Genomic DNA, 15,284 nt, shown 5'->3' with positions numbered 1-15,284 from the left:
GTTTAAGATTTCCTCTGAGTGGGTTAAATTATTAGTTCTCTGTATTTCTTTGTGTTTATTGCTTTATGAGTTTTTAAAAAGTGCCTAGCTCTTGTGATGGACAATTGTAGGTTGTAGAGCATCTGCATTTTTCCTTGTTTAGACGGCTTGCTTATCTTAGCAGAATCTTTTTTCCAGTTGTCAAGAATCCTTTGCACGGGTAAGAAATCTCCTTATGGGCCTAGGTTTTCAGATCAACATTCAAAAATCCTTTTTTGATTCCTTCTCACAGAATTTTGCTTCATGGATGTCTTTTGAACTTTTCCATGCAAACGATGTTCTTCTTTCAGGAGAAAGTTGCCTGTATCTGAAAATTTTTCCGAGTTTCTCCTCTCAGTTTCGTTCTTCAAGAGGCTTTCTCAGGATATTGGGGTTCATTGCTTCTGTGATTTTTATGATTTCTCTGGCCAGGTTTGTCCATGATTGGTTTCTAAAAACTGGAATCCAGCTATACTTTTGTGTCTCTGCCTCATACTCCAGTCAGTCTGTCGCAATAGATGCATCAGATTTTCCACAGTGAGTGGTATATGTGGGGTAAAAGCACAGTGTCTTTAGAACAAATAAGACAGGCCAAAACATACAAATTTTAGTGATGTTAGCTGTGATCCTTGCTGTAGAGTCTGTTCACCTCCTGTGGTACCCAAGCTTTTGCAGGTGGTTGCAACTGACTTCCTGGATGATTCAGTTTTGATTCCTTTTAGGCACCTGCTATCTGAGGACATGCAGCAGGTTTTGAATGAGACAAACATGCTACTTAACATTTAACATGCTAATCTTATGTTAGTAAATGGAATAGATTTGTTATTTGGTGCCACACTAAGAACCAGGTCCCTTTCAGGTTTCTTTACCACTGGTCTCTCAATATTAATGTGAGCTTCTGTCCTCTAGTCTGTGTTATGCCTCCAAGGCTCATCTGCTGGCCATTTCAGTACGTTTGCTCATGGATCCCTCTGTTTCTTCTTCGACTTTGGTCAAGCAATTTTGCAAAGAATTTTGCAAGTAAGACCATCCACCTTCTTGGGATCCTAACTTTGTTTGGAAAAGTTAATTGTGTCTCCCTTTGAATTAGCTCATCAGGCTGACTTACAGGTGGTAACTTTGAAGACTGTTTTACATGTTGTTATGATAGGATGTCTGCAAGAAGAGTATCTGATTTGCAAGCTGTTACAGTGGGTGAACCCTATTTGGTAGTCCATACAGAGAGGGCTTCTGTAAGAACAAATCTATCATTCTTGCCAAAAGTAGTTTCGGAGTTTACATTGAATCAAGCCATCAGCTTTCCTGTAGTCTTTCCTGATGCAAACAGCTGGGGAGAATGGATGTGCATAGACAACTCTGGTATTATCTTGACAAAACCAAGTTGTTTAGGAAAGCTGAACAGCTGTTTCCGTCCTATAAAGGGACAAAGAAAGGGCAACCCATGTCAAAACGGTACTTCTAGATTGTTCTCTTGCCATTTCTTTTTATTTCTACTGTAACAGAACACTTATAGGTTCATAGGTTGGTACTAGGCTATCGGCCCTAGGGCCTATACAACCCTAGCCATAACAATTCCCTGGCTATTTCTTCCCACACTATTTACTTCCCTGGACCCCTGTCTAGCAGGGCGACTGACGTGATCCCCGGGGTGAATTTCTTTTCTCCCATCCAATTGTCAAGGTTCCTTTTGAAGAGCATCAAAGAGACACACTGTTTGACATGTATGGGCAGTCTATTCCAGAGTCTGGGGAGTCTCTGGGTCTGGAACCTATCCCTCCAGCATGTTTTGTTTATTGTGATAAGGTTTAGATCCCTGGAGCGTGTGGCTCTGAGGGATTTAAATTTCTTTAAGTGTGGCATGTCCAGCAGCTCTGGGTTTGATATGGCCTTGTATGTTAAGCAAAGATTGCCTCTGAGTAGACGATATGTGACAGAGTATAGCTGGAGTTTTTTACGGTGGTCAGCGTAGGGCATCTGTTTTAGGCCTGTGTTTCTTTTAGTGAGGTATTTCTGCGGCCTTTCCAGTTGTTGCAGACGTCTTGAAAGGTACATACCAAACAGAGTCTTGTATTCTATAATGGGTCTAATGAGGGATGAATACAGTGGGATAATGACCTCCTTTGTTTTGGATTTCTATTCCTCTAAAGCTGTGCCATCTTTGATGGCGTATTAGAAAAGGGAAGACTCTGGAAGCATTCTAGAGGCAGCTAGTTGGTCCTCTGTACACACTTTTACAGAGCACTACAATTTTGATTTCTTCTGTAGGGTCCTGATCATACTGTTAGGGCCACACTGCAGGATTTCCTGGATTATACTTCCTCCTACTCCCAGGTCAGGTAAGCTATGGTCCAGCTATGGCAAGGAGTTGTGATGAACATAGCACAGTTGTGCAAGCTGCACTTACCATAATAGCAGGTGTTTGATTTAAATCACTGCTATAGTAACTGCAGTCTTCCTCCATCCCTCTATTTTTGTATATTTTTTCCTAAGAAAAGGGTTGTGTTCCTAACTTTTGTTTTCAGGTCAGTTTTGCCAGCAGAAGAATGGCTGGCTAAAGTCCTGAAGATTTTTGACAGGATACTGTTTTCTCCCTAAGAATCATGAGCTAACTGCAGGTGGATACACACATGGAGGGAGTCAACAGGCTTCATAAGACTAGCCAGCTGTTGTATCCTTAGGAGGCTATAACCCATATAGCCAAGGTTACCTCAGCAATGATTTAATCTAAGATCTGCTGTTATGGTTAGTGCAACTTGCACAACTGTTCTTTCAACAATACTTAGTGGTGTATACCTTTACTGATCATCAACATCTCTTCTAACTTTGTGTGAGAATAAAAGCTGTATGGCCTATAGATATGTTTGTATCTTCCCCCCTTGCCGTTAGTTTCTGTTGGAGTTGTTCATAAGTATTTCTGTCACTCATGACTTGCTTTGCAGATGTATGTATAGAATTTGGCCTCACAATCCCAGGTGATGGCCAAAATGTGGGCAGTGAGCGGTCCAATCAGGGTGAGCAACTGTGAGCTGGAGGTTGTCCATGAGTTTGTGTACCTAGGCTCTGCAATGTCTGAAAACTCATCACTTGATAGCACGATCAACAAGCACATTGGAAAAGCCACCACAACGCTTTCCAGGCCTACAAAGAGAGTATAGGCTAATACTAAGCTCACTGTGTACACCAAGGTGCAAGTTTACACAGCCTGTGTTTTGAGCACAGTACTGTAGGCCAGTGAAACATGGACCTGCACTCAAAAACAGGAGTGGCAGCTCAATGTATTCCATATGTGCTGTCTTAGGTGCATACTTGGTATCTCATGGCAGGACAAGATCCCCAACAGCACAGTGCTTGAATGGATGTGCACCACCTCCATGTTCACTCTCCTGAAACAGAGATCTATGCGCTGATTGGGTCATGTCTCGTGCATAATGGATGGCTGAATACCAAAAGATCTTTTTAGAGAGCTGGAAAGAGTGACCCAAATTGTGTTACAAGGGCATATGTAAGTGTGACTTCAGTGCTCTCTGTGTGAACATCTGGTATTCTCTTGCCTCAAGCACGATTGCCTGGAAATGGGAACTGAACGAAGCTCTCACTGTGTATGAAGCCACCATGGCAAGGGGAGCAGAAGATAAGAGAACCCTCAGGAAGATCCATGCCCATAATATCAGACCGACATCTGCCTACTGCTGCTGAAAGTGTGGATAGGGCTGTCACTTCTGGATTGGATTGCACAGCCACAGAAGATGCTGCTCAAATTAATCCAATAGAGGGACAAACCCATGATCCTTTGGGATTGAAGATTACATACCAGTTTAGTTAATGTGAGGTGTGAGGTGTGTGTGTGTATACGTATATGTAGTCATAGAAACACATGCATATGTTGTGTCTTTCGGCTTTTCCCGGTTAGGGGTCGTCACAGCGGAACTCCAGTCCACTAATGATTGGCAGTTGATTTTTACGTGCCAAGTTGCCAGCCCTGACACACAACCTTCAACGAAGGTACGCCCATTCACGAATGTCTCCACACAGAAGACGCTCTAGCTGAGAATCGAACCGGATATAGAAACACATGCATATAAAGATTAAAAAAAAAAAATATATATATATATATATATATATATATATATATATATATATATATATATATATATATATATGTGTGTGTATGCGTGTGTATGTGTGTGTGCACATATGTATACAATTTACATTTATTGTATAGTAAAAAAATCAAGTGCACAAGCAATCAAAATTACTGCACAACTAGTAGCAGAATACTTCAGTATATGCACTGTTATGTAACGGACGTAACACATTACTCTTTAAACTTAATAGCATGCGAAACAAACCAAAAAAAAAAACGCTCCAAGCTGTATGCCAGCACGCGCACGCACTCATTGTATATTCCAGCTACTGCAGTATCACACTGCAACATTTTCTCTTTCACCCAGAGCACACATTGGGTATATGGTAAACACATGGCAGATAGGCAGTCTCACTGCTGTGCTGGGATCCAGAAGATTACAATATTGTAAACATTCCGAATGCTACTGTTCAGTTTTAAATATAAAAACTTGCTATTTCCTGATGTGTTGAAGATGCCATAGCTTCTACTGGTACTGCCGTGACCATAATGTATGTGATCAGCAGCTACAATTATTTTCATACTTGGTCAACTTTATGACTGCAAGTACTGCTACATGCAGCACTCGGCAAGCTGATTTTTCAGCAATATTCATGTAATGAATATACATATGTATTTGTGTATATACCTCTAATATTCATTAAAATTTAAAAAAAAATTAATCATCTCCTTATACTTTGCACTCCACAGTAATAATTTTAATCTCATGTTACTGCCTTGCTTGAAAGGACTTGTACCTTTTGTCTTTTTAAAACTGATTTAACCGAATTTCAGTATTTTTCAGAGCACCTCAGAGAACCAGCCATTGAAGTGTGATGTCACAAAAGTAATAAAGCAAAACCTTTTGGGTTTTTAAAAAGAGACCATGCCCGTGTTCTCTTATGGCTATATTTCTTGGAATATCTGATGTCTATTAAAACTGAATATGTAGTGTGTGTTGGGGACATTTAGTAATCCTAAAATAAAGGAGGGCTTAGTTGTGACAAGGACGTGACAACTATGCTGCAGCTATACAGCTCATATTTTTGGATTTTGGCTGGGGGGGGGGTCTGATTTACTTTTCTGAGCTATTTTTTGCTAATATGGGTTACAAGTTACTTGTGCTGCAAGACTCTTACAGAATGCATCGTGTGACTGATACCCAGCACCTCCTATATGATGTCACTTTTATGGATGATATATGTATGTAATACATTTGTGTATAATATACATTCTACAGCTGGTGAAAGTCCCATTTGCAAAAAAAAATAAAAAATGCCCAAAACCCGAGAAAGATCAGTGTTGTAGTACATCACTGTATCCAGTAACATTGAAATGATCTGCACTTTTCTGTAATACTGTACTAAGGATAGGATGTTGCAGTGCCCTTCTACCAGTCCACTAACCGCAAACATATTAGAGGAGTCTTGCACACCTCATTACACTGTACCCAGCAGCCATTTTGTAAAATGCAAAACATTGCATCACTCCTTTGGCAACACAATATATTCTGTTCTAATTGTCAGTATTTTAACACAGTTTAGAATTTAGGGTAACAGGTTTTAAGTAACTGTCGTGTTATAAGTGCAGTATAGTGGTAGTGTGCATTTATGTGCATTTTGAAAGAGTTCATATGTATGGATAGACGATAGGATGATATTCTGTGCATTTGTGTTTTTTGAGGTAGTTCATGTATGCCAGTGTATTATAAACTGTATATGGTGTAAAGTTTTTGTAACTGTCCTCTCATAGATGAGTATAGAAGAATTGTCCTTCCATGTTTGACATTTGAAGGTGTTTAACCTTTATAGGATGGCTTGCAAAGAAACCCTAACCACTGGAAGGAAAGCTGTGTTCAGTTTTCCCCTCATCCTCAAGTTGAGCCACAGCAAGCTGATGTGGTTTTGTTTTTCCACTTGGAAGTGGTTGAGAAACACTATATTGCATAGCAGGAGGTCAGCTGATCATTGTTGGGCAGTGATATCCACATGTTCTTCCACACTTCTATTACTAGAACCACATCAAATCTTTCAGGTTTTATAATCGGGCATTGGTATGCTAGGGTTGTAAACTACCCTAGGCAAATTCAGCTGCCAGATTTACTTTCGAAACAAGGTTGTGCTTCTTGCATGATCATTTCACAGGCTGTGTAGTTGCAGGAGTGAGGTTTCTTTTTCAGTAAATTAGGGTTTAAGGAGTCATTTGCTGATTGACTTTATCCTGCTTTCCAAAAACTGTACTTTTTGTGTGATTTTGATTGCATGCCATCTGTAACCAGTTTTTTGAGTGTCTGGTTGAGCAGATACTAATGTCACTGTACTCCGTAACGAACACAGTTGTGCTGTGCTTTCATTTTTTTTTTTTTCCTCCCCCTAGGGCACATTACCCTGGAACTTATACTGTGGATGATGCTTTGAAAACTGGGAAGAAGTTGTGGTCATCTGAGGATTACAGTACCTTCAATGATGCAGTAGGTGGAGGATGCTGGGCTCGAATCTTGAACCAGAACTATGTCAATGGCAACATGACCTCGTAAGAATGTTTGAACTGCACACACTTGTCCTGAAGTATCCTAAAATGGTTTTGCATTATTTTAATGGTGTGAAATTGGGAACAGAGCCATAATAATGAAACCCCTTCCAGGGTACAGTGGTTGTTTGGCTCTGGCCTTGATTGCAGGTTAGGGAGTTGGAGGCCTCCTGGTAGTACATCAGCAGTGTTAGGGGAGAATTGTTTGGTGGTCTGTCATCCATGTGTTCTTGCATATGGATGCAGAATGCCGCAATGACATTGAGAGAATGTATTGTACATTTGAAAAAGCTTCATCTGTGTGTGTCCCAAGTTTGTACTATTAGCAGGTAACTGCATCTAACAGCTTATCAAGACTTTAATACTACATCAACAGCTGTAGTTCTCAAAAATGTATGGGTTATTAGTGTTGATTGTTTTACTCCTGTGCACTTTACTGAAGCTGTGAAAAGTAAGTCATTCCATAGGTGATATATAAACACTGTGTAAACTGCTATAAATGTATATTTCTGTAGTAGAGTATGCCCCCCACCAGCCAGTACAGTTAGCTGTATGCACAATCCTACCCTCAAAATGTATTCCAGTTCATATTGTGGTACACAATTAAATATTTCCTTTTCTTTGGAGCTTCTGTGACCTCAGAAGCAATAAGTTCTCCATATTTAGTTTAGAATCAAACTCTTCAACATATTCTGCTAGATCAACAATAGAGTCTAGTACTTTTATTGCAGACTAAAGGTCTTCAAAATGTATACCCAGATGATCCTACATTTTTATTTTTATTTATTTTACATTTGTTAACCAGGGGTGTCTGAGCCGAAAAGGCCATTTTTCAGCAGAGGCCCGGGGAGAAAAGCTCCACAAAGAAAAATTACAGACACATTTAGTTATTTAGACATGATCAGTATATACACAAATTACAGGAGACATGTTTTTACAGTGGTATGCGGCACATAAACTGTTACAGTGGAGAGAACAAACAAAAAAATATTAATTTTAAAAATAAAGGTAATTAATAGATTTGTGGTGTACAGCTGAAATTTGGAACATAGGTAGAATACATACATAGTACACAGGTACAGTACATACATTGTAGATGTATAAAAAGTGAGCAGGCTCACCTGGTTTTTATTGTGTGGCTAATGGTCTTGTGAATGTGCTGCAGTTTCTCATATAGCAGATAATATTAATAATGTGAAACATTTTGGCCTGTTTTTTTTTCCCCAGTACTATCTCCTGGAACTTGGTTGCTAGTTATTATGATGCTTTGCCATTCGCACGAGATGGATTAATGACAGCAGAAGAACCGTGGAGTGGCCATTATGAAGTACAGTCTCCAATATGGATTACAGGTAGCAAAAGAGAAGTAAAAATGTGTAATCACTTTCACAGTTTAGCACCACAAAATTAAAAAAGTGTTAGTTGTTTAGCATTCCTATACATTTGCTATGTGTATGATACACGGACTGAGGATACTGTGGATTGGATGTTGTATGTATGAATTACAATTCTGTCAAAAATGATGTCCTCCTATTCAGTGTTGTAGTATTCTTTACATATGGGCTGTATTCTAGCCGTCAACCTAAGGTCTGACCTGTATACAAAAGCTTAGAGCCCACTACTTGCAAATGGGATGTCACACGAAGGCACAGACAATGTCAGCCATAAAAGGGACATCTGCACATGCAGTCTTCAGAACTTTTTTGCCACCATTCAGAAAGGTTGACTTGTATTCGGTCTGCCATTGGATACCATTGGTGTCGTCTTCCAGCTTCAGATAAGTACCCCATAGGGGATTTAATGTATTGCTAATGTGTTTTGTTTTTGTTAATGTCATCCAGGAAGGGCAAGTGTAGACGTGGAAGGCAAATTCCACATTAAGGTAGTCACAAGCTTTGCCTGTTTTTGTTTAGGGCCTAATCATGACCACCAGTCCTGCTCTATCTGTCAGGACTTTGTTCCTAAAACATTGCACAGTTGCCTGTTGGCCTTTAACTTTTATTTAGAAAATTAAAGATTCAAATGTCTGGCTAGGGACGCTATGCAAGATTCCTTGAATCTTCTGAGCTGTCTGTAAAGAGGAAGGTTAGCAAAGCTAGGCCCGAATCCTCTATAGCTGCGCCTACTCCCTTTGATGTACCTGTTGAAGTTGATGAAAACCCGGTGGTGTGACCGGAGGTAGGGTCTGCAGGTACTGGTATGGAAGCAGTCAGGAGTGCAGATCTAGCACGTCTGAGACTATGCAGATGTTTGGCTCGGATGACTTGGGGGAGTCGTGGATAGCTATTGCAGAGGACTCTGGGACTGTTCCAGCTTCTTTGTCTAGAGAGATGTCGGAGGTAATGCCTACGTCCACCATTTCTCCCCATCAGGAGAAGCATGTGAAAAAGAATAAAAAAACTAGACATGGCCCACTCCTTCTACCCCTACGTTGGATTGGGAGTTTTTTTGCAGGGTCTAATTAAGGCTCTGATGGCTTTGAGGCTTCTGGCTCCAGCTTCTCCTACAATCTGCCCGGCCTTCTTCTCCTCTCCATTGCTGCCTTCAGGGTCTCAAGGAACTTCTTCAGGGCAGCCTGCAGAATTCCAAATTCATGACACTGATTCTGAGAAGTCTTCCTCAGATGAAGGTTCCTTAGCATATTCCGCCCAGATCCCTTCTCCACTGGAATATGCTTCCCCAGAGGAAGAGCCTAATGGAGGGGGGGGATTCTCCTATAGAAGAGCTTTCCTTTGGGGAAACTATTAATAAAATGAGGGAATTCTTTAAGTGGGATTCTTCTCAAATCTCAGAAGAACAAGAGAGATATTATGAACTACTCCAGTTGGAGGCCCCTGCTCATTCAGCAGTTCCTCCAGTCCTGCCAGCCTTCTTAGATGTCTTTAAAGCAGCACCTAAGACCCCTGACTACCAGGCCCTGCCCCTAAGACCCCTGACTACCAGGCCCTGCCCCTAAAAGACCTGATCACTTCTATAAGGTCCCTGAGGATTGCAGGTTTCTTGTTAAATGGCCCTCAGCTGACCCAGCTGTGGTTTTCATTACTTCAGATAAATCTTCACTGATATCTCCTGCTACTAAACTGCTTCCTTCTGATAAGATAAGTAAAATTTTGGAAAGATTGGGTAAGAAGGTCTATACATCTTCCACCTTGGCTATCGGGGCTTTAAATTACCAAACACACATGTCTAGGTATGCTTTGGCCTTGCTCACTCATGCTACCTAGGCCCTTTCCCCATTGCTTGACTCAGAGGGTAAATCATTGGCTCTCTCCTTTTTATCAGCCTCCTCCTAGGTAGCTCGACACTCAATCAAGTGTAGTTATGATGCAGTTGAGGCCTCTTCCAGAGCAGCAGCTTCTGCTTCTGGTCTCGGATGGCATTCCTGGTTATGTCTCCAGGCACTCCCTGATGACATAAAGGCGAAATTGCTTGATGCTTCTCTGGATAATTCCCTCTCTTTGGCAAAGCAGCTGCAGAATTATTTAAATCACTGCAGGGAAAAATTAAGGAGTTTCAGGATTTGAAACGCTTGTTTCTCCAGTTCCAAAATTTCATAGGAACTTTCCTGCCAAGATTCCCATTGTCAGGAAACCTGCTCATTCCTCCACTTCTGCTCCTTCTGGAACTAGGCCACCTAAGTCTTCCAGCAGACAACCAGCTAAGGTTGTTATTCTGTTTCTGTTTCCCCTTCTCAACGGCCCTTTCAACTCAGGCAAAGTTCTCTGTGGTGCTCTGCCCACTCTTCCAAGTCTTACCCCTTTGTCTCTTTGCCTCTCTCTCTGTCTACTTGGATGGAAATAACTCAGGACTCCTGGGTGATTTCAGTTATCCAAAGCGGATACTTTGACTTGGAAGACTCTCCCTCCCTTTCAGGAAATACCTCAACCCCCCCTCCCCCCAAATCAACTGCATCTGTTTCCCTCTGTTCTAGCTCAACTTTCTGATCAAGGCACCATTCATTCTGTCCCTCCAGACCAACTGGGGAGGGGATTCTACTCCAGGATGTTTCTAGTTCCAAGGAAAGATGGTCCTTGGAGGGCCTATATTAGATCTTTCCCTATTAAACACTTTCCTGGTAGTGCCTTTCAGAATGCTATCTCTGCCTGCTCTCCCTCCCCTGGTGCCCTCTTCAAGCCTTCTTAGCTTTTCTGGATCTCAAGGATGCATACCTGCATATTCTTATTTATCCTCACTTCAGGAAGTTTGTGTTTCTCAGTGGGTTCTTTGCACTTTGTTTTCCTGCCTCGCCCTTTGGTCTTTCTACTGCTCCAAGGGCATTCACAAAGTGCCCAGCCCCAGCTATTGCTTATTTAAGGGTTTGTTTACCCATACTTGGATGATCTACTGTTTCTGGCCAAGCGTCTAGACTTGTTAACCCAACATCTGAACCTTGCTATTCCCTTTCTGCAGGCCTTGGGTTTTTCAATAAATTTCAAAAAATCATGACTCACACCAAGTCAGGATCTTATATTTCTGAGGTGCAGGTTCTACACAGACTTGGTGATGGCTTTTCTTCCTGTGGAGAAAGCAACTTATCTCAGGACATTTCATGGAGGCTCTTCTGCCTCTTCCTTCCATCGCGGCCAGGGAGGTTTCTGAGATTGCTGGGTTTCATGGCCTCCACTGTTCCCATCCTGCCCTTTGCAAAGCTACATATGAGGAAGTTCCAGTGTTTTTTAAAGACAGTTTGGTCCCAGCATGCTCATCCCTTAGATGTCTTGATTCCCCTTCTGCCCTGTTTGAAAACAGAGTTACGTTGGTGGATGCAGCAACTCGGTCAGAACCCTGGCTTACCTCTTCGGGTACCTCAACCAGTTCAGCAGCTCTTCACAAATGCCTCAGACTTTGGTTGTGGGGCAACCTTTGCTTCCAGGAAAGTTCAGGGTCTTTGGGTCCCCTCCTCAAAGGAGGGAACACATCAACATCAGGGAAATGAGAACTCTAATTCTAGCCCTACAGACCTTTTACTCTCTATTTTATCTGCAAACCTAAATGTTAATAGCCATTCCACTATCACCACTGTAGCAGTTTACATTCTACCAGGTGATAATATCCCCCTACTGGAAAATATGCTTGCTCATATCTCCCAACACATCCCAAATGAAACTATCATTCTTGGGGATGTCAACATTAATTGGCTATCTCTCTCCTCTAAAAACTCCTCACAACACCTTAATCTCTATGGCTTTACTCAACTCATCTCTGATCCCACTTATTTCAATAACTCTCATACTGCCTCATCTCTCCTTGACAGGATTCTTGTCTCTCACCCTTCAAAATACCATAACCCTGAAATGCTACCAAATTTCCTAAGTGATCACTATCCAGTAAAAATACTAAGATACACATCCCATCAAGCTAAACCTCAAAGGTTTGTAAAACATCGACAACTAACCAACTTTAATCCTGAAACTCTCAAATCTTTACTATCAAAAGTGAAATGGAATTCCTTAAAACTACTCTCTTTGGATGAAGCTGTCCACTTTTTTAACTCCACTTTCCTTAGTTTTTTTAATTCTGTGGCACCCCTTAGAACAGTCCGCCTAAAGTCTAACATAGCCACATGGCTATCCATAAACACACGTGCACTACTAAAAAAAAAAAAAAAAAGACAGAGCATGGAAAATTTGGACTAAAACTAAACATCAACCAGACCTCCAGAAATATAAAGAACTTAGAAATCTTGCCAAAAGTCACATAAATAAAGATAAGAGAAACTTCTATAATAATCATCTTCTACCTTTAAATCCAACCCTAAAAAGTTCTGGCAGTCTGTAAAGCAAGTACTACACCCAGGTACGCAAGCCTCCCCTAACCCTCATCCTGACAAAACACATGAGGAAAACTGCCTCCATATTTAACCACTACTTCATAAACTCAATATCCAAATTACTAAATCAAGACACAAGCCATCCCACCAACAGTAATAGACCTAATGGCTCAAACTCTTCCATCAGTAGTAACCCTACAACTACCTTCTCCCTCAAACCTATCTCCACTAACTATGTTAAAACTCTACTATCTAAATTAAAACCTTGCTCCACATCCATAGAGAACATTTCCTCAGCATTCCTTCAGGCTGCTGCTGATGTTCTTGCTTTCCCAGTTTCTATTGTAATAAACCGCTCTATTACGGAATCCACAGTCCTTTCCATCTGGAAGCAATTTTACACCCTTCCAATACACAAAGGAGGAAACTCCACAGATATAACTAATTTTAGACCCATAGCCATACTCTCACCACTCTCCAAAATTCTGGAAAAATGTATACACAATAAGTCTTACACTACTTTCTGCCAGAAAATCTTCTCACACCTACCCAACATGGCTTATGTCCCATGCACAGCACCACAACAGCTCTCCTGTCTTTCCTAAACTCTGTATCACTAGCTAGAGAGAGTAACAAACTTATTTCCCATCTCTTCATTGACCTCTCTAAAGCCTTTGATACAGTCTGTCATAAACTTCTCCTTAAACTAGCAAACTTACACTTCTCTCCATCCACCATGTCTTGGTTTAACAGCTATCTCTCTGATAGACTCCAATCAGTCAAATGGCTCTCAGCTTTCTCCCATCTTCTTTCTGTTAAAACGGGTGTTCCACAAGGCTCCATCCATGGGCCACATCTTTACCAACCTTCTCTACTCTTCCTGTCCTGGATCCTCACTGATGCAGTATGCAGATGATTCTACACTTATCACTATTGCTGCATCACCAACTCGACTAAAATCAGACACGCAATCCTCTTTTTAACTCTGTAGAAAACTGGCTATCTGAAAACCAACTTATCCTTAATCCAAAGAAAACCAAATTACTACTCTCTCTCCCTAAAAAACTTAGCCACATAAAGCCTTCCTTCTCCATACTGTCACAAAATATTACTCAAATACAGGTGGACACCAGTACAAAACTCTTAGGTGTTACTATTGATGATAGACTAACCTTTGATTTACACATCAATAGTTGTATCCAAAAAACACATCTCAAGCTAGGTCTCCTCTGTAGAAACAAAAAATATCTTACCAAAACTGCAAAACTGACCCTTTCAAATGCCTACCTTTTACCCACTTTACTTTATAGCTCCAAAATTCTCGCCAGCCTCAACACTGGACTACTAAACAAGTTAGAAACAACTTATAACAGGGTTGCCAGATTTGCTGCCCAAAATTCTTACAAGTCCCATCACTGTCTCTCACTAAAAGAACTAAATTGGCTAGAATTACCTAACCTGCTTCGGTGTAATCAGTTTCAGATTATTCATTCCATTCTTTCTAAACCCTCTTTCTGTCCAACTATCTCATCTCTAATCTCTCACTACCTACCCACTAGATTACTCCATAGTTCGGAACAAGGCCTACTAAAAATCTACAAACCAAGGACCAAAATGGGTCACCTAGTCTATAGCTTTAACCCTTCCAAGGCCTGGAATAGCCTACCACTAGATATAAGATCCCTTGAACATCCCAATTAAATCAAAACTACTACAAAAAAATACCTTCATGAAAAATGGACTTGCCAATGTAATTATCCCCCATAAACGCTCCCCTATAACCTTCTACTTATCTTCTCTTCTCTCTTCCTTCTCTTCAATAAACAAACTTACTACTTTATCTTCTCCTCTTGGTACATCACTATACAAATATAACTAGTAAAATATGTTAGCTATGTAACTATTGCACTATTATGTACATAATATGTAATTATGAATATATCCTTCTGATGAATGTATTTCTATGTATTTCACTTGCCACAGTTTAATGAATGACACTGTAATGCAATAATGTGTGGTACTGATGAATGTAATGTGTGGCACTGTAATGCAGTAATCTGTGGTACTGATGAATGTATTTCTATATGTATTCAATATGTAAAATTTCTATTTTCTGTTGGAGCTTTTCTCCTCAGGCCTCCGCTGAAAATGGGCATTTGTAGCCCAGTCGGACAAACCCGGTCAACAAATATAAAATAAAAATAAAATAAATTCTTGCCAGGACCCCTCAGGATCCTCGCAGACAATACCACGGTCCTTTGGTACATAAACAAGGGGGCACAAAATCTTATCTTTTCTGTTGCTTGACCATCAAAGCTTAGGAATTGGCTACTCAGTACAAAGTTACTACATGCTGTGTACCTTCCCTCGGTTCAGAACTCGGTGGCAGATGTATTAAGTAGATCTATGACACAATCTCACTAGTGGATGCTTCACAGGGATGTGTTCCTGGATCTAGTTCACCAGTGGCGTACTCCAGAACTGGACCTTTTTGCCTCCGCTATGAACAGTCCTCTTCCTCACTTTTGTACAAGGGTCTCTCACCCTCAAGTGTGGAATGTGGGCACACTATCTTTCTCATGGAAGAGGATATTTTTCTATGCATTCCTCCCTTTCCCTTAATTCAGAAAGTCCTGTTGAAAATTCTACAGGAAAACCCCCAAATCTTGCTAGTGACTCCCGTTTGGCCAAGACGGCACTGGTTCCCTCTTTTGCAGTTAGCCAGGGGTCATAACTACAAGTTACCTCACCGGATGGACCTGCTGATTCAGGACAAGGGATTATTTATTTGTCAGCTCTATAGCTGACATTGTAGGTGATCGACTTTTGATCCCTTTTAGGCAT

General features: G+C 40.9%; 1 protein-coding gene across 1 annotated transcript in view; it reads left to right on the top strand.

Moving 5' to 3' along the window:
• LOC122804309 (galactocerebrosidase-like) overlaps nt 1-15,284 on the top strand; it is a 503,531-nt gene that overhangs the window by 271,824 nt on the left and 216,423 nt on the right. The window contains exons 8-9 of the mRNA XM_044074100.1: nt 6,518-6,673; nt 7,898-8,022. Of these exons, the coding sequence (XP_043930035.1) occupies nt 6,518-6,673; nt 7,898-8,022 (281 nt within the window). The remainder of the gene's footprint in view (nt 1-6,517; nt 6,674-7,897; nt 8,023-15,284) is intronic.

The sequence above is a fragment of the Protopterus annectens genome, chromosome 6.part0, assembly GCF_019279795.1.
Source record: "Protopterus annectens isolate FY-2018-M chromosome 6.part0, PAN1.0, whole genome shotgun sequence".
NCBI classification, from domain to species: Eukaryota; Metazoa; Chordata; order Ceratodontiformes; family Protopteridae; genus Protopterus; species Protopterus annectens.
This window is presented reverse-complemented; position numbering and strand designations above follow the sequence as displayed.